The sequence below is a fragment of the Phyllostomus hastatus genome, unplaced genomic scaffold (genome assembly GCF_019186645.2).
Source record: "Phyllostomus hastatus isolate PE091 unplaced genomic scaffold, TTU_PhHast_1.1 phas_scaffold_114, whole genome shotgun sequence".
Lineage (NCBI taxonomy): Eukaryota > Metazoa > Chordata > Mammalia > Chiroptera > Phyllostomidae > Phyllostomus > Phyllostomus hastatus.
In genome coordinates, this window is record NW_025334006.1 from 9,879,968 (window position 1) to 9,904,001 (window position 24,034).

The window sequence follows — 24,034 nt, forward strand, 5'->3', positions numbered from 1 at the left end:
GATCCGCACTCAGTGAGGCAGCTGTGGCCACAGAAGAGTTTTTGTCTGAATAGAACCAACTGGTGAGGAAGGGCGGCCGGCACATTAAGCCGACATCAGCCAGACATCTGACAGTCCTGACCTCATTAGCACCGAGCTCTGGACCTTTCATAATAGCCTGAGGAGGAAGTAGGAGACAGAGGAGATCGGGACCTGATAAACAGTTAGGTGGAGCCTAGGGCCTACGGAAAAGGACACTGAGAGTTTATATAAAAACCTTTTATTTACTGTTTATATTTCTTCTCCCCAGCCCTATCCCCCATCTGGAGCCCAGTCAGCTCCTCGGGCTTCCTGCTGCCTGGCTCTTGAAGCTGGGGCCTTAGAGACTCAGAGGGGGCCTCTAAGAGGGTGGAAATCTCTTCGTCCACTAGTTGTGGGATTTGAAGGAAGCTTTCTTTGCCTGCCTGAAGCTCCAGCAGCTTCCCAGGGTAGCCCTTTAAGTCAGGGGGTCCATCCCCCACTGGGTGGATACAGGAAGAGATAACGCGTCCCGGAGACCCAGAGGCTCCTGCCACTCACTGCTTCTACAGCACCCCAGGCTCTATAGCTGTACCCATCTCCTTCTTGGAGATGGAGCCCAGCAAGTAGGTAGGGGATGAGGGTGGGAGGGAGAAGGCTGCATCTGGGTCCTAACCAACAACCAGGAAACAGGAAGAGGTTGGCCTGGTTGAACTGAAATGGGAAAGGGAGGGAGGGAGGGAGGGTGCAGGAGGACACGGGCTGAGTTGTTGGCTTGGGGTGGGGCCGGCTGGACATCTGCGAAGAGAGGTTACAGCCCTTATGGGAATAGGCACCCCAGCCTCACAACTGCCTGGAAGAGGGAGAAGGGAGCCCTGTTCCCACTTAGACAAAGGCCTAATGACACAATAAACATTTTTGGTCTGAGGGTGCCAGGAAAGGGCACCCATTAGTACAGAAAAGGGCAGCCAGCCCTCATTTGCCAGACACAGGTTTGGCTGCGTCCTGGCCGCCGCAGCCCACTCCGGATACTGTTGCTCCTACCTCCGCCATTATTGCGCCACCTGAGACTCGGCACACCCCATGACCTTGTCGCAGACTAGGGCTGCCAGCCAGACTCCAGCTGGTGGGGCGGAAACAGGGGCCCTGGAGCTCAGGGCTGTTCCCTGGGTGAGGCCCACCCGTGGTTTTGCTGGGGCTCTTCCCCACAGTTCTACCACGAGCCAGACATAGAGAACCCTCCTGGGAGGGCACTGGGCCCTCAGGCTCTCTGGAAGAAGAAACCCTGGGGAAGGACTCTCAGGGAGGAAGAAGGGCCTCAGAATGTTCTTTGTTGCTATTTGCTGCCCCAGGTCCTGGCCTCCTGGCTCAGAAGTCTGAGTCTGCATCCATGAGCTCCGCCTCCATCAGGTTGGTGCGGGAGTGAATGGGCCCCAGGCCCTGCCGGCGGCCCTGAGCCCAGGCCATGGGGACTGGGCCGCTGGGCAGAAATGGGTCCTGCAGGGGACTGGGCTCTGGGCAGAAGGGGTTGGACACCAGGGTCCAGGCTCTCTGCCGGCAGGAGTCCCCGGCACCCCAGGCGCCTGCGGCCACCAGGCACTTCTGCCGGGGCAGCTGTGGCAGCCGAGGAACAGCACTGGAGGCAGAGGCCGGGGCGGGGTGGTGAAGCTCAGGGGGTGGCACTAGCGGGCACACCTCCTTCTTCCTCTTCCTCCGCTTCTTCTTACGGCCCAGGCGCTTCTCCAGCTCTGGGGAGATCTCTGCCTCAACCAGCCACAGGTTGGCTTTTTCCTCTGGGGGCACTGACGGTGAGAGAGAGAACGTGAGCCTGGGACCCTGACTGTCCACGTCACCGCTCTCTCCGCAGACCCCCCCAGGCTCTGGGACCCATAGCTCTAGACCTCTGGGGCCTCAGCCCCACACTTCAGATCTTCCTCAGCTCTCCTCCCCTCTTGCCTTCTGGCAGCTCCTGGTACTACAGTCCTAGTAGCCCCCAGCCTCTGTGTCCCCCACCTTCCTACAGAAACCCGGACCCCATACCTGGAGTTGCCACAGGGGTGACAGACACATCCTGGGGCAGTATGGCTCCTCTCCGAGCCACCATCTTGGTGACATGCTGGGCCCAGGCAGAGGATACGTCAGCTGAGGGCTCATTGAGGTCAAAGGCCAAACCCGCTGTGGAAATGGAAGGAAAGGATAAGGAATCCAGACAGCCCAGTCTTTTGCAGTCAACCATTCCTCCTCATTCAGCACCATTCATTCACCTTCCCCCGCCAATGGCTCCCATGCCACCTTGCACAGAAAACCCACCCCGGTAATCACAGTGATCTCTACCTATTCCCAAATCACAGCGCAACTGACATCTGGGCACCCAGAACAAGAGCGAGACCTCACTAGAGGCCAGAAATCTAGTTCCTGAAAGCCTGACTTACTCTAGTCCAGGGAGAAGAGCTGGAGAAGACAGGAGAAGGGGAAGGGAGATGAGTCCTCTGGGAAACAAAACAAACTACTGAAACCGGGGCAGAGGGAGAGGGGGGAGAGTCGCTGGGGATGGTAGGGGACTGGAAAAGAATGACCGCGAGGGGAGGAGGCAGCACCGCAGTCCTCATGGCCTTCCGAACAGTGCCGTGTCCACACCAGCCCAGGAGGGAATGGGGTGCAGTGCTGCCGGCGTTAAGTGGCTCCAGGAGAGGCAAGGGGCGGAAGCTTACCCACAGGCCCGTCGTGGGACACGGTGTGCATGCTGAAGGAGAGCTCCTGGCCTGGGTTCTGCAGCAGCTCCCGCCGCTTGGAGAAGGCCTTGGCGATCATCTTGCTCTTCTTGATGCGTTTGGGCTCATCATCACTCTGTCCCGTCAACCTGAGAGCAGCAGGGGTGAGGGAGGGAGAGAGGAGGAGCAGCCACTTCCCATCAAATCTTGTGAGAGGCCACCAAATCCAACCCCTCCAGGGCAGAGGCCTCCAGAGGGCCTGGAGTCCTCAAGGACTCTGAGTAGTGGAGGCCTACTCTGCAAAGACGGGGGCCCAGAATGCAGGGTTCCTGTGTGCCCAGTTCTCAAATCACTCCACTCTTAAAAGGTGCTGGCAGTGGGCTCAGCACTAGCCAGGGCTCCCAAGAACAGGAGGCGTCACCAGGGGGCAGTGGTGAGCCACAGAGAAGTCAGCTTGGAGTAACTCCACACAGGCTCAGAAATCACGCCTCCCTGGGGCTGTGCTGGGAGGCATGGGACCAGACAGAGCCTAATGATGGGGACACACAGGTTGAGAGACGAAGGCCTCAGAGTCAAAACAAGCTCGCTGCTGACCCCACCTGCACCAGGTGCGTCTCCAGATGAGCAGTGTGGCCTTGGTCCAGACCCAGGTGCTCATGGCGATGCCAGTTCCAAACATGGCAAACAGATTAATCTTCTCCACCAAGAGGCTAGGGCGGTTCTTGATCTCACAGTCAGGGATGGGCTTCTTGGTGGGCAGCCCGATGGTGACATTGGCCTGGCACCTACAGTGAGGGGTGATAGACGGGTGAGGCTTTTTGGGTCTCCTGGGTGGGTACCCAGACAATCGGCACCGATTCACAGCTGTGGGTGCTCATTAGAGTCACCTGGGAGCTTTTCATAACTACTGATGTCTGGGCCACACCCCAGACAATTAAATCAAAGCTCCAGGGGAGAGACCCAGGCACCCGTGTGGTTTAGAGCTTCCCAGACCGCAAGCTGGAGCCTTGGAGGAGTCTAAAGCAGTCGATGTGGACTGGCATTCATTTTAACAAGCATTTTAACGGCTGCTCCTGGAGTCTTTCAACAGCTGAGATGCCTCCCTCTCTGACTGGTCCTCACTGTGACACGAAAACACAGGCAAGTCAGCAGGCATTACCAGGCTATTAACTCATCACAGAGTAACTACTTCTGGGCAGGGCTCTCCAATAAGCTCTGAAAAAAGAGTACGTGTGAGAATTGGAGAGAGCAGCTTCTGCAGCTCACAGAGTTGGTCAGAGAAGCCAAGACACAAGGTGACTTCTTAACAGTTACAAACACCACAGCCAGACAGCCATGGGGGTGCAGAATTGAGCAGGGACTTGAGGGCTGTTTGCCATGTTGGCAAATTACGGGCCAATTGACATCCTGGGCACCCAGAGCAAGAGAGAGGCAGATCCCTGCTAGACAGCACAGGCAGGCTGACCCTGCGGTCCTGGCTCTGGCTCTCCCAAGTCCCCAAGCCCCTGTCCTGCACTCACAGCACGTAGTCTCGGAAGCTGCGCTCCCACTCAGCCTGGTTGAAGAAGTCGTAGAAGTGGCAGCTGAAGGTGATGAGGACAAAGCCAAAGGCCAGGAAGCCAAAAATGCCTGTGGAGGGTCAGGGGTGGGCAAGGCGTTACCAATCCCAGGTGTGGGAGTAGCTGTGGGGAGGAAGGCCTGAAAGACAGCTGAGTCTGGGGTGAATTCATGCTAGGCTCGGCTCAAGAGGTACAGTCTCCAAAATGAGGCAGGAGGGCATTTGAGGCAGCCGTGGGAGGCCCCAGAGGGAGGGCAGCGGGCACGAAGAAGTAGTCTTGGCATGAACTTGAATTCTTCCACCTGAGAAGGTCCCCTTCTTTCGAGCTGCTACCACCACACGCACACACACACAGCCTTGTCTTGCCCCATGACTGCTAACTTGTGCCACTGACTTATGGCACCCTCCAAGACCCTATCCTGCAGGTCCCACAGCTCCAGGAGGGTGCAGTGTTGGGCTGGGTGGCACCCACTCACCCAGGCGCAGCATGGTCTCATTGATCTTGCTGGCAGCCTTCTCACTCAATAGCCCAGGGTGGTTGCTCTTGATGGAGAACAGAGTCATGACTCCTGGACAGAAGGGACACTTCAGACATTAGTGGGGAGAGACCACTCTCCTGAGAGGGGGGGTATGGCAGGAGAGGCGCCCATGGGCCCTGGAGTCCCCGCCTGATTGCTTCTGTGCCGGTGTCAAGCTTGGGGAACTGGGGACACTGGAGAAATGGAGCACAGCTGGTGGCAGGGGTGTCATGGACGGGAAAGACTGGGGCAGAGCACAGATGGACAGTAGAGAGGAGAGAGAAGGCACGCTGGTTCTGGCCCGGCCGCCCTGATGTAAGGTAGTCAGGTCAAAGCTGTCCTGCTGGAAAAGGCATAAAGAGAGACTTGAGGACAGTGTTGTCCAATAGAAATATAGTATAAGCCACGTACCTAATTTCAAATTTTTGAGAAGCCACATTAAAAGAGTAAAAAGACACAAGTGAAACTAATTTCAATGTATTTTATAAACAGTATAACACTGTTTATTATATTATCATTTCAACATGTAGCCTGTATTACAACTCACTAGCGAGTGTGCCATGTCTTTGAAATGCAACCTGTATTTTACACTTATGACACGTCTCGATCTGGGCTAGTCTCAATGCACGTGGCAAGTGGCCACCAAACAGGACAGCACTGACACAAAACACAAACCAGGGGCCCAGACACTGCTAAAAAGAGGGGAAGGAGTGGGCTGAACAGAAGGCTGACCTTCTGTGGAGGGAGGAAACTGAAATTTACACAAGAAAGCAACAAAATGAGCGAAGGAATTGGAAGGCTTATGGTGGTGACAGACTGAGATGGGGAAATTAGGGACCAGAGGATCTGTGCACATTGTGACAAGTGTGTGTGTGTGTGTGTGTGTGTGTGTGTGTGTGTGTTGTTGTTGTGGACAGGAGGGCAATGGGAAATCACGCTCCTAAACACTGAGGGTATATACAAATTTAGAAGGAGCACACTACACTGGGGACCAAGTCCCCGAATTGGTCCATGTGGACTGAGCAGCCAACCCACCACCCAAGTGCACCTGGCCGAGGGCTGAGGGGAGACTGCACCCAGTCCGGGTCCCACTCAATAAGCTGTGAATGTGGATCAAGGCTCTGAAGAAAGGGGTGCACTTTTCTGGCCAACACAAAGGTGGTGTCCTACAACAAGCGCCTAAGGTTCTGTGTCTGCCTAGAAGGGGCCCCTACTAAGCAGACAAGACCCAGTGTGGCCCAGCTGAGGTCCCCCTGTGAGGGCAGCAGAGCTGGCAGGGCATAGCTCCTGCTTTCACAAAGCTGGTGCTCAGCGTATTTTGGTGCCTTGGTCCTGGTCTGGTCCTCACTCACCTCGGATGAGGAAGTAACCGCCCACAATGAGCACCAGGCCAATCGGTGCCAGCACGAAGCCAGCGCGGTATCGGTAGTTCTTGTAGCCCACAAAACAGATGCCGCTCACGGAGTCCCCATCCACCTACAGCCAGAAGGGATGGGAGGGACAGACTCTGTCTCTGGCCCCCTCTCCCGAGGCCATCCCACTCAGGACCCCAGGCCCCTACCAGTTACTGTACCTGGGCCACAGCGAGGATTGCCACAGTGAGGACAAAAGGGAGTGACCACGTGACTAGGTGGAAGTAGGAGGTCTTGCCGGAGAGTGGCTGGTAGGTGGTGCCCAGGGCTTTGAAGGAGGTGTGCCAGGCGTAGGTGAGGACCACAAACCAGACGACGCCAGCCATCAGGGCGTAGTACACAATGACAAAGATGATGACACAGGACAGGGTCTCATTGGAGCTACACAGACATGTGGGGTGTCACTCGAGGAGGTCATTCTATATTCCCTCTACCAGCTCTCTCCACCCTGTCTCCACACCCTTGGCTCAGGTCTGGCGGTTCCCTAGGAGTCGGGGCTTGAAACCAGGACCCAGGCAGATTTGAGGAGAATACAGAAGATGCCCCTTCAAACAGATGCAAGCAGTCAAGGTCCTAATACTGCAACCAAGGTCCTTCCAGGGGTGTCCAACCCCTGCGGACACCCCTTCCAGTGGTCCCTTGGGCCACATGCAGCCCATGATGGCTACGTGAATTTAAACACAAAAATTGTAAATTTACTTAAAACATTATGAATTTTTGTGTGTGTGATTACGTGTCACAGTGTATTTCATGTGTGGCCCAGAACAACTCTTCTTCTTCCAGTGTGGCCCAGAGATGTGAAAAAGTTGTATACCACTGCAAGACCCTGGGTGCAACAAGGCAGACCCAGATCCTACCCCGAAATCCCTTTGCGGTAAACACGCATTTCAGCCTTCCTCCCCTCACCTCTGGGTCCCCAAGACACCTACGTGGGCTCCCCAAGCCTCATGGTGCCATCTGCACGGCAGACGATCTCGCGGCGGGCACCGTCCATGAACTGGGCCAGCCAGCCGATGCTGCCCACGAAGAAACACGCATTGACGTAGAAGAGGATAACTGCAGGGTAGCGGTTGGAATTCCGCCAGTCAGCCACAAAAGTGGCCTAGGAGAGAGAAGTGGGGTCCGTTTCGTTAGATCGGGGTTATTTTGCTGCTACAGACACCCTTATGACCCTCCCCCAGGAACCCCCTCCCCGGCGGGCCAAGTCATCCTCTCCCCACCTCCCTCCCTGCCCCAGAGCCCAGCCTCTCTCATTGATAATCCAGCTCCCTTCCCACTTTGCAGGCTGAGTGTCCTGGGCCTCCCCCTGCCCCCTCCGCGTGCGGGCGTCCTCGGCTGACCAGCGTGAAGAGCGTGCAGAGGCCCGTGACCGCGCCGAAGGCGGCGATGTAGCTGTGCATGTCCTGGTGCTCCGCCTCGGTGAAGAGCGGGTTCTGGCACTGGATCCCGCAGCCCTCCACGTCCTCATACCAGCTCTTGGGGTTGTCGGTCCGAACCAAGGGAGCCTCACACTGGCCCGAACTGTTGAACTTGATGTTCTGCACCTCATTCTGGCCCAAGGGAAGAGGAGAAGAAGGGTAGTACAAAAGGGAGCGGGAGGCTCAGGGTAACCTTCCGTTTAGTAAGAGGCGCAGGAGTAGCATGGTGGAGTGGCTGAGGGCACAGACGCTGGAGACAGCCTGTGGCAAATTATCTGACTTCTCTGTCACCTCGGTTTCCCCATCTACGAGGTAGCGGCGGGGAAAGGATTCATTCAGAATGAATATGGGGTTGTGGGTGCCCTGGACCACCAGCAAGATGATCGCGTGGGCCCCAGGGCCCACAGGCCTTGAAACCGCGCTGGAGGCAACAATGAGGAAACTGAAGCCGCCCTATTTGGGGCGCATCATGCAAAGGCAGGGTTCTTCGGAAAAGACATTAATGCTGGGAAAGAAAGGCGGCAGAAGGGAAAGGGAAAGCCAAGCATGAGGCAGACTGACTCCGTGAAAGAAGCCACTGGCACGAGTGCACAGCAGCGGAGCAGGGCTGGGAGGACAGGACGCTGTGGACGTCACTCATCCACAGGGCTGGTCACCAGGGGTGGGAGCTGACTCAGCAGCATGTAACACACACACCTGCTTCATGGTGGGGCTCACGGGGTAAATGGATAAAGAGATATAAAATGCTACAATCGTATTTGGCAGGTAGTAAACAGTAACGAGTAGTGTCACTACCATCATTATTATCATTACTGTTGTCGTTGTCATCACTCATGAGCCCTCTTTCGTCACCCAGAACTAGAACACGTCCCGTCTTGGTGTCTCCGGCTGTCTTATCTGTGCCTTGACTCCCTAAATACACAGCAAACGTTGTTGGGATAGGTTCCTGTCGTCTGTGACTGCCGTAACTCCCTAACACCTGACAGAGCTGGTGCTCAAAATGTATTTGTTGCACACGCTTATCTTTTTATTAAAAAATAAAATAAAAGGATAGTCACTGATGGATGGGCCCAGCCCACAAGCTTCAGTTTGCATTTGTGGCCTGTTGAGCTGTGGCTGCTGACGTGGGGTCTCCCAGGAGAGAAGGCTCTGGGCTCCCCCGTCTCCCCTCCTGCTGGGTCCAGCCCTGGGCCAGGTCCTGAGCCGCCCCTCGCCCCATAGGGCACTCACCGGACAGCCCTCAGGGAAGTGGTCAGGGGTGCAGCGCAGGAAGTCGGGCCAGCCCCGCTCCCTCTCCACGATGGCACAGGGGCCTCGGGTGGCTTGGCAGAGGGTGCGGCTGGGCAGCTCCACCCGGTCGTTCTCACACTTGGGCATGTACACGGCACACAGCAGGGGCTGGATCACTGCCCAGCAACGGGGGGCGTTCCGGAGGCCTGCGGGGCGATGACAGTGTGGACACATTACAGTGAAACCCCCTCCTCATTCAGACCCACAGGCACAGCAGCACCCCTGTTCCCCAGGCCTGAGGCATCTGTCTTTGCCTCTCTGCAGGCCACTACAGCTTGGAGCTGTCGGGCAAGGTACTTCTCCATGGGGCACTTGGGCAGGACAACTGTCTGCTGCAGGACTGTCCCATGTATCGCAGGACCTTTAGCATCACAGGACCCTGCCCACTAAATGCCAACAGAACCCCTAAGTCACTGTGATACCCCAAATGTGCTCCCTCCCAAGCCCCCTGCCAGGGGTGGTGACTAGAAGAGAACCTGAAGAGGAGCTTTCTGGGATGCTACTCACATTCTACTTCTTGCTCCAGGACTGGAGACCCGGGGATATCCACCTTGTGAATATCAAGTTTATGGTCTGTGCACTTTTCCATAGGTACACTACAATTCAGTTTCGGTTTATACAACAGCCCCTGATTCCAAATGCCCAGCTAGGAAGGATAAGCACCTCTGGCTGAAAATCCCAGGCTGGTTTACCTTCTACCTTTTGGGGGGCATTTTTAAATGCTACAGGCCTCCCCTAGGGGGAAGGAGTGTGGTGGGACCCACCCCTCCCAGGGCCCGCGCTCCAGACCAGGAGTCCTTTCCCCTCGCCAAGATCCCAGGGCCCCGGGCCCTCTTACCAAGCTGAGGTGAGATAGAGAACAGGTGGGAGCTAAGGAGAGGTAGTCAGGGGAGCCAGGCACTCCAAGGCCAGAGGAGGAAACGGGAGGTCAGGTGAGAGAAACAGAGGAGGCTGTGTCCAGTGCAGAGGGAGAGAAGGAGGTGTCAGCAAGACAGAGACCGCCGCCCCAGTGGCTGGGCTCACTCAGCATTCCGCCCCCTTCGCCCCTCCTCAATCATCCTTGCTTCAGGAGCACCTATGTCCCAAACAAGAAGTTGAATTAGGAGATGCTTCTGAGGACACGAGAGCCAACATGGGTGCTGGCCACACTGCTGGGCTGCGGGGTCGTGGGGGTAGGTAGGTAACTGCTCTTTTGGGGGGCAGAAGTGATATAGTAGAGGGGCAAGGAGCACAGACACTGCAGCTAGCCTGCCTGGGCCAAATCTCGGTCCCATTTCCTGGCTATGTGATCTTAAGCAAATTACTTAGTCTCTACCTCTAGCCTCGGTGTCCTAGCCTGTGAAATGGGAACAATGCATTTACCTTGTGGGACTGCTGGCAAGATAACTGCTTAGGATGGCACCTGTCACACAGCAAGCACCGGGAAAATTTTGGTTATTACCAGTACCTCCCTGAGGCCTCTGGCTACTCACTCCTCTCACCGTGACCCGGCCTATTCCAGGGGCACGGGGCAAGGTCCTGTCACTTCAGAAGCAATGATCTCGGGCAATGGTACCCAGACCTGACTTAAATCGGAATCATCTGGGGGAGCCCTTATGACCTTGGGTAGAGAATCCACTCTCAGAAATTCTGAGTGGGTGTGGGTGGAGAAAACTGCAGTGGGTGCCAGGGGTTGGGTGGGAGGAGGGTTTGTCTACAAAAGGGGCAGCATGAGGGACTGTTTGGGGGGATGGGGTTGTTCACTGTCTTGAATGTAGTGGCTGGTTATACAACTCTGTGTGTTTGCCTAAACTCGTAGAACTGCACAATAAGGAAAAAGTATATTTTACTGGATGTTCATTTAAAATTGGGGCGGGCTCACTAGAGGAAAATGTATTCTACAGAAACAGCAGGCAGTTGATTAATAAAAATATTGTGTTATCATTTTCAGGATTTTGTGATATTTGTTCTAATTATCAACTTCTTAAAATATGTAATTTGTCCCTGGCTGGTGTGGCTCAGTGGGTTGAGTGCCAGGCTGCAAACCAAAGGGTCGCTGGTTCAATTCCCAGTCAGGGCACATGCCTGGGTTGCAGGCCAGATCAGGTCCCCAGTAGGGGGTGTGTGAGAGGCAACCACACATTGATGTTTCTCTTTTTCTCTCTCCCTTATCCTCTCTCTAAAATAAATAAATAAAATCTTAAAACAAACCAAAAAAAAAAAAGGATGCTGGAGCAACTGGATAGACATAGTAAAAATAAAATGAGCCTTATCAAATAATTAAAAAATAAAAATATATAATTTGGTTTTAGTTTTTCATCTAAAATATTGTTTCATTCTTTTTTAAAAAGATTTTATTTATTTATTTTTAGAGAGAGGGGAAAGAGAAAGAAAGAAAGGGAGCAAAACATCAATGTGTGAGAGAAACATCAGCAGGTTGTCTCTTGCCCGCCCCCTACTGGACCAGGCATGTACACTGACCGGGAATCGAACCAGTGACCTTTTGGTTCATAGGCCGATGCTCAATCCACTGAGCCACACCAGCCAGGGCTAAATATTGTTTCATTCTTTAAAAATAAATTCCCCAAGAAAAAGGTAGATTATTACATAAATCTTAAACAACAATGGAGGGGCCATCTAAAGAAAAAGTAAGTTGGACCCTTACCTCACTTCTTATGTAAAAATAAATTCCAGATGAAGAAAAATAATTACATTATTTTAAAAAATTAAAGCACTGAAACAAAGATGAGACATAGTCTTGGAAACCTTGGAGTGGAGAAGGTTTTTGATATATGACACAAAACCAAGAAGCTATGACATAAAAGATTTAAACAAAATCATTAAAAAGCAATACACTGAGAACATATTGTATACATACTAATTTTCTTATATGCATAAAGCTCTTCCAAATCAACAAGAAACTCATAAGCCTACAGAAAAAGGGCAAAAGACAAACACAACAGATCAGAGAAAATACAAGTGGCCTTTAAACACACAAGGAGATGCTCCCTCTCACTCTTCATAAAATAAATGTGAAATAAAACCATAAAGGGATACAATTTTTTAAACTTTAGAGTGAGAAAGATCAAAATATTTTAAAATGCTATATTAGCAGGAGTGTGGGGGAAACCGGCACTTTACTTTTGGTAGGAATAAAAATTAGTAAATACTCATGGACACTATTTGGTATTATCTATCAAAATTTTATGCCAGCAAGTTCACTTCACATGTTCACAAATTTATAAGATTATTCATTGCCACATTGTAACAAGAAAAGAGTAGAAACAAACTGAATGTATATCAATCAACAGCAGACCAGCTAAAAAAATAGTCATACATCAATATAACAGGACACTACTCAGGGGAGCACTATTTGCAGTGACATGGAACTATCCCCAGCACATCTTGTTAAACGCACACAGCTGAGTGGAGAACAGCTGGGAGAGCCTGCCACTACTTCCTGGGAAGAAAAAAACCAAGGCCACATAGACATTTGTACACATGTCGGCGCTCTCTAGGAGGACACACAGAAACCAGTGTTGGCGGCCGCCTCTGGGAAGGGGAAATAGGTAGCTGGGAACACACGTGGAGGGATTTAACTTCTGTTGCTTTTGAATTTTGTACTAGGTTGAAAAGCAATTAACTTGAAAAAAATAAATGTGCCAATCACTGAGATGAGGAAAGCTTCCCAAAGAAGAGAAGGGAATGAGGTTGCTAACAGGAAGAAAGGGGACATCAACTTTATCAGTGCAGTTTTATTTTTGGATTTTAATAAAATATGAAACAAGAAAACCAGGGACACAGTTTTCTACATTCTTAAAACTTTAAAATAACATTCGCCACAATTTTGACTTTGAAAGAGACTTTGTTTGTGTGATGCTGATAGCAGCCGAGTCAAAACCTTCCTTCTGAGGCTGCGTTAACATTAGAAAATGTAATCAGTGTAATTTACTACAGTCATAAATTAAAGAAAAAAATCACACGATCATCTCCATAGATTAAAAGTAGTTGATAAAATCATCCAGCCATGATAAAAAGACAACTGACACATTAGGAATAGAAGAAAACTTCCTTAATCTGATAAAACATAACTACAAGAAACCTACAGTGAACACTGTACTTAATAGTGAAAGGTAGAAAAGCTTTCACTTTAGAACACAGAAAAAGTCATGGACGAAGGATGCTGCTACAGTTACCACTTCCATTTAACAATGTACTGGACGCCTTAATTAGTGTAGCAAGGCAATAAAGATAAATACATATATGGCTTGAAAAGAGAAACAAACTCATTATTCACAAATGAGATAGCTATGTGTGTAGAATAAATTCAGCTGGTTTACTGGATTCAAAATCAACTGTATTTTTATATGCCAGCAACAAACAGAAAACAAAATGTTAAGGGGATCATTTATAGTAGCATAAAAATTATCAAGTACCTAGGAATGAACCTAACCAATTATATTTAAGAAATCCTTGCAGAAAAACTGTAAAAAATACTGAGAAAATTAAAGATCTAAATGGAAATATATAATGAAATGACTGGAATACTCAATATTGTAAAGATGTCTCTTTTTTTCTAATTAATTTATATATTCCATGTAATTGCAATCAAAACCACCAACAATAATCGAGGCCACTGTAATCAAAACAGTCTGGTACTGGCATAAGAACAGACACATAGATCAATAGAACAGAACAGAGAGCCCAGAAATAAACCCATGTCTCTTTGGTAAATTAATATTTGACAAAGAGAACAGAAGCATAAAATGGAGTAAAAATAGCCTCTTCAACAAATGGTGTTGAGAGATCTGGACAGCTACATGCAAAAAAAAAAAATGATATTCGACCCCTAACTTACACTATACACAAAAGTAAACTCTAAATGGATAAAAGATTTAAATATAAGTCATGACACCATAAAAGTCCTAGAGGAGAACATAGGCAGGAAAATGTCAGATATTCCATGCAGCAATACCTTCACCGATATATCTCCTAGGGACAGGGATATAAAGGAAAGAATAAACAAATGGGACTACATCTAGTTAAAAAGCTTTGGCACAGCTAAAGAAAACATTGGCAAAATGAAAAGGGTACCAACCATATGGGAAAACATATTTGCCAATGATACCTTGGATAAGGGTATGATCTCCAAAATATATCAAGAACTCACATGACTTCACACCAGGAAGACAAACAATCCAGTTAAGAAATGGGCAAAGAACCTGAACAGACACTTCTCCAAGGAGGACATACAGAGGACCCAGAGACATAAGAAATGATGCCTGAGCATTGCTAGCCATCAGAGAAATGCAAAGTCAAAACACAATGAGATACCACTTCACACGTGTCAGAATGTCCATCATAAACAAATCAACAAACAAGTGCTGGCGACGTTGTGGAGAAAAGGGAACCCTAGTGCTGGTAGGAATTGCAGACTTGTGCAGCCACTGTGGAAAGCAGTATGGAATTTCCTAAAAAAAAACCCCTGAAAATGGAGCTGTCTTTTGACCTACTGATTCCACTGCTGGGATTATACCCTAACAACACTGAAACACCAATTCAAAAGAACCTATGCACCCCAATGTTCATAGCAGCACAATTTACACTAGCCAAGTGCTGGAAACAGCCTAAGTGCCCATCAGTAAATGAGTGGATCAAAAAACTGTGGTACACTTACACAATGGAATTCTATGCAGCAGAAAGGAACTCCTACCCTTCATGACAGCACGGTTGGGTCTTGAAAACATTATGCTAAGTGAAATAAGCCAGGAAGTGAAAGACAAATACCATAGGATCTCACCTACAAGTGGAACCTAATCAACAATACAAACAAGCAAGCAAAATAGAACAAGAGGCATGGAAATCAAGAACAAACTGACAGTGACCAGAGGGGAGGGCGGAGAGGAAGGAGGATAACAGGGGAAAGAAGGGGAAGGGTCAAGTCGAGGAACATATGTAAAGGACCCATGGCCAAAGACAATGTGGGGGAGGATTGAAAGTGGAAGATGGAGGATGGGTATGGCAGGGGAGAGTAATGGGGGGAAAATGGGACAACTGTAAGTGAACAACAATAAAAAAATTAGAATGAAAAATAAAATAAAATTTTTCTATGGTTAAAGAAAAACACCAACAATTATTTTTATATTAAAGCACAAAAAATCGAGAATAGCCCAGACTCCCTATCAGATAGTGCTCCACTGTAAAGCAGGGGTTCTTAGCCTCAAATTCACAAAGGATTCTTGGAGAGAATTTAGGGATCCACGAACTTGGATGGGACAAACAATTACATCTAACTGAAATTTAGCATTTCCTTCCATGAACAATATAACCAACATACCACAGTAATGTTGGTGATACCCGTGGCTTTGTCTCAAACTTTGTTGCAGATATCTCAAAATATTGTTACTGCTCAACACCACCTTGACTGCAGTGGCTATTAAACCCACACCAGATCTTATAGTGTATTGCTAAAGAAGCACAAAAATATTACATCATAAACTTTTAAAATATTTTATAACTAGCCCTGGCTGGTGTGGCTCAGTGGATTGAGCTCAGGCTGTGAACCAAACAGTCGCCGGTTCAACTCCTAGTCAGGGCACATGCCTGGGTTGTGGGCCAGGTCCCTAGTGGGGGCCACGTGAGAGGCAACCACACATTGATGGTTCTCTCCCTCTCTTTCTGTCTCCCTCCCCCTCTCTCTAAAAATAAATAAATAAAATCTTTAAAAAAAATAAAATGACCTCATTAAAAAGTGTATTAAAATAATTTAAAAATTTGATAACTCTATTTCAATATAATTCATTTCCTTCATAATCCTAAATATTTCTTTTCCATCCTATATGTTTTACTTTATGAACTTAAAAATACTATACTGAGAAGGGGCCCATGGGTTTTACCAGACTGTCAAATTGGCTCATAGCTCAAAGAAGGTGAAGAACCATGCTATAACGATAACAAAATGAAGATCGTTGTGAAATTGGCAAGGGATAGACAAATAGACCCATCAAATAAAGATCCCGGAAACAAATATATATATTTCAACACGTGATTTATGGCAGAGCAGTGGACAAAAGATATTCTCTTTAACAAATGCTATTGACAATATATATATATGAAATTGGAGCTCTAAAATCAATTTCAGGTGATTTATGTGCTTAAAATGAAAGGAAAATCTATAAAGTTTTGAGAAAATAGTGTAAGAGAATAAATTCATGACTTTGTGGTATAAAAGGACATTTTAAAATAAAATACAGTCAACACTACTCATAAAAAGTTTAATAAATGACTACCTTAAAGTTCAGAACGTCTGTTCAACAAAAGACGCAGAGAATGAAAAGGCAAGCCACAGAATAGGAAATGTTTTCAACACATGCAACCAATAAAGGACTCCTGCCCATGGAGATCTCCTACACATCTTTTAAAAGTGACAGCTAGCCCTACAGAAAAACGGGCCAAAGATTTGGACAGACACTTCACAAAAGAAGAACTCCAATGGCCAGTAACCATCTCAAATGGTGCTTAACCTCACTAGTAATCAGGGAAATGCAAATTAAAACCACAAATACATACAACAATATATCCACTAGTTTGGCGAAATTTTAAAGGCAGGTAATACCAAGAGTCGGTCAGGAATCATGTGGAGCAATGGCATCTATTCTATAGGGCTAGTGGGGGTGTAAGTTGGCACAACCACTTTGAAAAACTCTCTGGTATTATCTAGTAAAGCTGAAGGTGTACATGCCCTACTATCTCCAAGTATGAACCCAGGTGCACAAGGACATACATAAAAGAACACTCACAGCAATGGTATTCCCAGTGGCCCCAAACTGGGGACAATTTAAATGTTTAACAACATTAAACATTAAAACAGGGATACATTCTACAGTGGAATACTATTCAGCAATGAAAAATGAGCTACGATAATACGAATCTTACAAAATAATGCAGAATAAAAGAAACAAGACATGAAAGAACACACACAGCATGATTCCACTGTATAAAGTTAAAAAACATGAAAAGTGAATTTTAGGCATTCCAAAACTAGAAGGTAAAACTATAGAGGAAAAAGGAAACAATTATCCAAAAATCAAGGTAGTGGTTACTTCTAAAAGAGGAGGGAGGGAGATGTGATTGGAAAAGACAAAGGGGGAGTTTCTAGGGGCCCCACCGTGGCTCCTTATAACTACTTGTTGTTCAGTGCCTTTGCGTTTTGTGCACTTTCTGTACACATGCTACATTTCCCAATTAAAAAGTTAAACATCTGAGGCAAAAATGAAAATGTGGGCCCATGGGTGTTATTCCATATTTTTATTTTTTTATTTTTTCAACTAGCAGTATCATTTATTTTTCCTAGAAACTACATACAATTAACTGTGGCAAAACAGTGCTCAATACTATTTACGCCTCATTTTAGGGTCTTTAAACTACATCAACATTTGTAAATGTGTGTTATTCTGTATTTTATACTTTCCTTGTATGTGTGTATGCGTGTATGAATGATCTGACACAAATAACACCCCTTTTTATTACAAAATCATAAGCATGTAACTCTGTAATGTAACAATATCACACTCAAGCACACCATGTGACATTTTAGGTGAAGTGTTCTAATTAAAACTATAAATTATTACACCCATATCATTATCCTACCAACCACACTCAAGCAGGAGTTACGTCTGCTGGACTCTATATATATAAACTGATTCTGACCATCAGCCAGCCAGGTTTGGGAACAGTTCTAAGGAAATGCTCCCAGATCTGACCCCATGAATAACGCACCATCACCACCAACACCCCTCCTCCTCTCATCTCTCAACTGGATGTCTGAGAGGTAAACGAGAAATTCCTCCCAGCTTCCCTGGCTTTCTCCTCCTGCATGCTGCTGCTGGGTGACCAACCACATACCCCTGTGCACACGCACAGCACAGCAGCCCTCAAAGAGGCTACGTGCTAGCTCTCAGGGACCTCTCCCGCTCGCCAGCCTCTGGCCTCTCTGCTTCCTTGCCCCACTTACCAAACCAGATTTGGTGCACCATGACCTGGGTGTTATGATTATCCGATCAACCTGCAATGCCTCAGAGGAGGCATTCGCAAGCTATAATGGAGAAGATGCTGAACCCTGCAGAAGCCCACTCCGGAGAGCTGAGAGATACAGGAGCGATCCGAGTTCTACACAAATGCAGGAACTGGCCCAACCTGAGCTATGAACTGCCTCCCGCAACAGCACGCTGCCAAGGGCTCAGGAGTCTGGGCGGAAGAAGCACATGGCGGCCAGCAACTCCTGGTCCAGATCTGCTGGCACTCTCCACACAGACGTCCAATAAGCACCTCTAATTCGCTTGGCCGAAGCTGAACCCCTGCTTTCTTCTAAACCTCCTCCTCCTCTAGCATTCTCTGGCTTCATGAAAGGGAAGGTATCACTTTTCATCAAGCCCTCCATCCAACTCATCGGCAAGTCCCATTGGTTCTAGCTCGGAAACTGTGGGGCCTGTCTACTTCCTACAGCCTGTTACCCCAATCCTGACCCCATCACCTCTCCCCTGGACTCCTTCAACCATCCTCTAAACAAGCAACCAGCCTCCAGGTTTTCCCTCCAACCATGGCTCCTTCACAAGGCACCCACAGATCTTTCTAAAACGCAGACATGATTACATCTCTCCCTTGCTTAAAAGCCTTCAATGGCTCCTTATTATCTTTTGGATAACACACAAACTTCTTAATATGGGGAAGGAATCCCTTTATTTTCCAGTTCTCTAGATCTTATCTCTTATAATTCTCTCTCTCCAAGGCTTTGATCCGGTTCTACTAAAATTGTTAAACTTCCTTAAAAGTACCCCTTCACCTTAGTGAGTGCTATTTCCTCTTCCTAATCTTTCCCATCCAACCCTTCCTTGGCCCAGGTAATTCCTACTTATTTCTCAGGTCATGGGGCAAACAGGCAGGGTCTTCTGTGGGCAGGGTCTTCTTCCCTTGCTCCACAAAGTCCTTTGTGTTCCTGCAGCATCCTACTTTGTCACAGTACCTTTCACAAATACTGCTAAAGCCTGTTTCATTTTCTGTCTTCCGCTCAATGGCAGGGTTCATGTCTTCATTCTTCATCTCTATACGCCCCAGAACCTGACCCAGGCTGCAGCAAGCACCCAATACCTACATGAATAAATGGTTGGGTGATTGTGTATACTCAGAATTCTGAGGCTTTCAGAAAAATGTGATGAACAAGTAGTCCCTACTTTCAAAAGTTTACAGAAGATGACCTAGATCATTTCCATCCTTCACCTACAAAAGTATCTCGAAGAGCCAGGTGACACTGACCGTGTCTAATGCCAAGTCAAGCCCCTAACTCAGGACAGGACCAGTCACTGGCCACTCTCCACGATTCCCAGCTGGCGGCCTGTCTGGGATTCTCACTCTTGGTCCAGGTTGACTTTACCCACCCACCGGCTCAGCTCAGACCAACACCTGCTTCTGGTCCTACTTCACAGAACATCCCACAGAAGGGCCCTAGGCAGAAAGAGAACAACCAGAACGCACATGGGGATGGACTGAGCTCAGGGATGCTGGGTGGCAGTGGAGAAGAGCTCGGAGTGAACTAAGGATCTGGGCTTAGGAGGGACACCCTTGTAGGAACTTGCCCCACCAAGGCATAGCTAGTGGGGTTCGAACCTGCATGGACAGCAGCTGGTTCTAACTGGTAAACTTTCTTGCCCAAACCACTTCTGCCCACTCAGCTGCTCTCAGGATAGGAGTGGGGGCTGTAAAAAAGTTCATACCCTTCCTTCTGGATTTGATAGTCACGACAGAAGGGTAGCAGCACACATGCATCTAACTTAGGAGAATTCAACCACTGGCCCCTGCAAAATACATGAATAGAAATAGAATATCCTCTTATAGTGTACGCAACTCAGAACTGGGTGAGATTCTAGTGCTGAGGGAGTTATTCAGATTGTCCATACAGCCGGCTCCTAAACTCAAGCCTTCTTTCAGGCACTGCTCAAAGAAATAGTGTTTATACCTCTGGTATTCCTCTTTCATTCTTTCGCCCTTCTGCTTTGCATTTATGTGACTTTAAAGACTAAAATGATAGTTTCTACATATGCCCTTTCTTCTATAGTGTACTTTTATACTTCTGTTTGTGACACATTTATACAAACATATTACCATAGAGAGCATATATGCAAAATTACACAGACCTTATGGTAATTATGGATTTTCCAAAGCTACTGTTGATTACACAGGGCCCTTGCTGACACGCTGACCTGGTACCCACAAAGGATGAAGCTCCACCACCGGCACCATCCCCCAAGTTCCTCATCTGGCATCTGCATCAAGCCAGGGATAGTATGGCTTTGTCCAACATCCCGCGAGAAACCTTGAGAATTCTAGCGGCCCAGTTGACAACGACAGGCGACCTACACACACTTCCCCATCAGGACCATTCCCAGCAGCACCCAGGGCAGAATGGAGATGGGAGGCGTGCGGCACTGGGGCACTGGGGCAGAACTGAGGTGTGGGGCGCTCGAAGTCTGTCAAAAGGAGGTTGCCAGATCTGCGCGTGGCTTTTGGATTTTATTTTCTTTTGTCAATGTCAGTTTTGAATCATGCTGGCTAGAAGCAAGGAGTGACAAGGCCAGGGTCGTTCCTGAGCACCCTGCAAGCTCCCAGCTCAGAAGAGTGACAGGTGGGGACATACTTCACTCCGCACTGTAAGGAAGGACCATTTGGGCTCTTTCTGCAGATTTTCAAGCTGGACCATAATCCCCCACTGAGGTCAGGGCCCTGGGACTTCTTGAGGTCACCGTGGAAGAATCCACAGGCTCTCAACACTCCAGACCAGCCTGAGGACCCAAACTTCCAAAAAACACACAAATAATCGTTAAAATAGTCACATTCCTTCCCAATCCCAAACAAAAATCAGAGTCCCCATTTTTCAGATGAGGAAACTGTGAAATCTCCTGTGAAAGCAAGGCAAGATCAGGGTTCTATGAACTTCCAGTCTCCAAAAACAATATTTCTGAAACTTTCTGGTTACCTTAAAAAAAAATTTTTTTATTGATAGACTTTAGAGAGAGAGAGGGAGGGAGGAAGAGGGAAAGCGAGAGCAGGAGAGAAACATCGATTTGCTGTTCCACGTATTCATGTGCCCATTGGTGGATTCTCCTGTGTGCCCTGACCTGGATGGAACCCGCACACTCAGTGTCTGGGACCCGGAGCTGCACCGGGACTGTGCTCTAACCAAATGAGCTACCTAGCCAGGACCTCCGGTTACCTTTTAATTATTCATTACCAGGGGGTTTCTCATCCCTCACAAATTTCACTAATTCCCACTCCCCACCTCTCATGCCTAAATCTTCTATTCACATTCTTCCCATTTTCCTGTTCAACTGGACTTCTCTCTTCTCCACGGTCTCAACATCTCCTTGAGTATCTGAGGACCCAGCTTCCAGATTGGCACTTATCTGGAGCATCTCTCTCTCTCTCTCTCCCTCTCTCCTTCTCTCCCTCTCTCCTTCTCTCCCTCTCTCCTTCTCTCCCTCTCTCTCTCTCCTTTCTTGTCGCTCAGAGTCCCTTCAAGACCGGCTCCTAGTTCCTCCGCATCCTTAGCTCACCCACCCTGCGCAGGCCCTTTGTGATCCGCTTCCTCAACTTCCTCGCCCTCCTTCCTCATCACCGAGGGTCCTAGCCTGCACACAGCCTGCTCAGAAGTTTCCGACTCTGTTCCTCCCAGCCCCCCCGGGGTGCAGCTCCCGCCCCCTCCGAATCTCAGGCCTGAGCTCTTCTTCCCCGGAGTCCCCGCATCCCACCACCGCAGTCCCCGGACTCGGGCTTCCACGCGCTTACCGGACCAGAGCACGAGTTTGCCGTGCGCTTCCTCCTGAGACGCCGAGTCCCAGGCCAGCAGCGTGGAGGTGGCCTCGTAGGGCAGCGCGGAGCCCAGGCACACGTTGTATCGTAGCGGCTCGCAGGCGGCAGCCCGACCGCAGTGGCTCAGCAGCGGCGGAGGGCCGGTCACCGCCGCGCTCCTCCTGGCGCTCCCGCCCGCGTTTCGCGGCCCAGGCCCCGTCGCGTTCCCGCTCAAGGCCATCCCCCGGCCCGGGCCCCCCAGCAGCAGCAGCAGCAGCAGCAGCAGCAGCAGCAGCCCCAGAGGCAAGAGCTCCGGGCCCCGTGCAAGGCGGGCAGCGGCCATGGCCAAACCCGCCAACTCAGCAGAAGCCCCGGCGCCCCCCGCCCGCTCCCTGGAGCCCCCTGGGCCCACGCGCAACCCTTGGGGCCGCGGAGGCGACTCAGACGACCTGTGCGCCCCGCGAGTCCCGTGCTGGGCTCCCCCGGATGCTCCGCGCGCCACGGGCCCTCGGCGCCCAACTTCGAAAACTTTGGAACCTGGGGCCCATGTTTAGGCGGCGGAGGCCCGGGCGGGGATGCACAGCTCCCTACCCCTTTCCCTGGCAATCAAAGTTGTCTTCAGCCCTGGGAGCTCCCGGGGCCCCGGATCAGCAGCCCCATCCCCTCTTCCACCATTAAAAACCACCTCCGGGCCCCGCGTTGGAGGCCAGGCGCGGGCCCGGGACCCGAGACTAGGTCACCGGCGCCGCCCCCGCGCCAGCCCGGGGTCCAGCCGCCACCTTCGCCAGAGCGCGCCGCAGCCCCCCGACTTCTCCCCGCCGACTAGCCCGGTTCCTTTGTTGCTCTAGCTCGCTACGCTTTCTGGAATGCACGGGCCTCGTCGGGCCAAGCCCGGCCCCCCCTCCTCCACGGCTGGGGGAGGGACTGGCCGAGGGAGGGAAGAGGAGGGGAGGGGATGGGAGAGAGGAGGAGCGCGAGCTTCAGCGACTCTGGCGCGCAGAGGGTCCCGGGCCAGCGGCGGAGGTGACGCCGCCCGCCGCCCCAGAGCTAGAGATAGGTGGAAATCGTGTCCCGGAGCTGCGCCGAGACTCAGCGGGCACTTTAATAGTGCCCTTAAAAGGGTCCTCAGCCCGAGGACCCTTCTACTTGGTCGTCTGCAGGGAGTGGACTCCTCTGGTTTACGGCGGGAGAGACGGTGGCGCCTGAAGTCAGTGGAAACCTTTATTCCTCCCCGCGCCCCATCCCGTTTGCCTTCTGGTTAGACGTGTCAGCTTGTGCCGGGGCTCCGTCGAGAAGAACCAGGGTTTGGGGTTCCCGCTTGCCAAATCCTTCCAGCTCGGGACCTGCGCGAGAGGGGACCTCAGAGTCACTCAGGCAGCTGTCCCGGCTGCTGTTACCTGGGGTTGCAGGTGTCTAGAAACCAAATGTGCCAACCTCAAGCCTTTATTGCTGCACATGTGCGGTCTGAGTTGTGATTTTCAACGCCTGGCCCTGGCGTGTCTTTGGTTGTGTCCGAAGGAAGCCCGTCCATCTTTGATGGTTCTCGCTGCTTATGCGCTGGCGAAGTTTCTGCGGCCCTCCCGTGTGACTCGGCTCATTTTGCCTTCCCTCGCTCACTTCTTTGCCTGTGCAAGTCCCCACACTTGATTTCACAGCTTACCCCCAGAGCCAGTTGGGATCCAGCCGGGAGAGCAGACGAGCACTTTCCTGTGCGGCTGCTGATGGGGCAGCACCCTAGGGAGGCTTTTCCTGTTTTACCCCCTACCCTGCCCTCTTCGGCCTAGCTGGAATGGACGAGTTCTGTTAGGTTTGGCCGTTTAGGAGCAAAATAATGACTGCACTTCAGCTACCATCCTCAATTGGGGCGGGGCGGGGGTGGGGGAGGGAGAGAGAATGAGAATGAATTCAATTCAATTTGGCAAGTCCTTCTGAAATCCTAGGATGTACATAGCGCCATGATAAGCATGACATTGTCACAGAACTTGTGCCTTTTAGTGTGGTGACAAGCCTTGTCCTGAAGTGACGGTAATATGTTATGACAACGCAGCACAGTCTCCTCCTCCAGGACAGGGACCTTACTCTGTTCTCTGTACACGCATAGCTTCGAGTGCAGCGAGACATGCGTGTTAGTCACTCAGTAAATAAGCTGCCTACGTGAGGTGCAGCGTGGGTGCACTCCAGGGTTTTATAGCGGGAGAGATCAATGTGGGAAGAAGCGGAGGAGGTGGGATTTGGACGGAGCCCTGAAGTGTGAGTGGGAGGAGTTACAGAGTAGAGAGGCGTGGAGCTGGCACTACACCCAGAGGAAACT

The 24,034-nt window shown here is 50.0% G+C and overlaps 1 protein-coding gene across 2 annotated transcripts; it reads right to left on the reverse strand.

Moving 5' to 3' along the window:
* Nucleotides 1-243: 243 nt before the first annotated feature.
* On the reverse strand, nucleotides 244-22,619 carry SMO (smoothened, frizzled class receptor). 2 transcript variants are annotated; one of them, XM_045855753.1, is made up of 13 exons: nucleotides 21,721-21,858; nucleotides 9,743-9,855; nucleotides 8,845-9,050; nucleotides 7,537-7,746; nucleotides 7,126-7,298; nucleotides 6,358-6,577; nucleotides 6,137-6,260; nucleotides 4,743-4,835; nucleotides 4,229-4,337; nucleotides 3,308-3,493; nucleotides 2,709-2,857; nucleotides 2,038-2,172; nucleotides 244-1,799 (listed from the first exon to the last, which is right to left on the reverse strand). In XM_045855753.1, the coding sequence occupies exons 3-13, from the start codon at nucleotides 8,989-8,991 to the stop codon at nucleotides 1,366-1,368; spliced, it is 1,980 nt and encodes a 659-aa protein (XP_045711709.1). In that variant the 5' UTR covers nucleotides 8,992-9,050; nucleotides 9,743-9,855; nucleotides 21,721-21,858; the 3' UTR covers nucleotides 244-1,365. The 2 variants fall into 2 exon arrangements, with proteins under 2 accessions (XP_045711709.1, XP_045711708.1); XM_045855752.1 differs by lacking the exon at nucleotides 9,743-9,855 and having other exon boundaries at nucleotides 21,721-22,619.
* Between the last annotated feature and the right edge of the window lie 1,415 nt (nucleotides 22,620-24,034).

What these genes read in the sequence shown, in the direction of transcription:
- SMO (XM_045855752.1), bottom strand. Translation starts at nt 22,066, where the DNA reads ATGGCCGCTGCCCGCCTTGCACGGGGCCCGGAGCTCTTGCCTCTGGGG. An exon ending in TGAGACCATGCTGCGCCTGG is followed by an intron (nt 4,338 to 4,742) that starts GTGAGTGGGTGC and finishes GACCCTCCACAG; the next exon opens with GCATTTTTGGCTTCCTGGCC. An exon ending in AGCTTCCGAGACTACGTGCT is followed by an intron (nt 3,494 to 4,228) that starts GTGAGTGCAGGA and finishes CCCTCACTGTAG; the next exon opens with GTGCCAGGCCAATGTCACCA.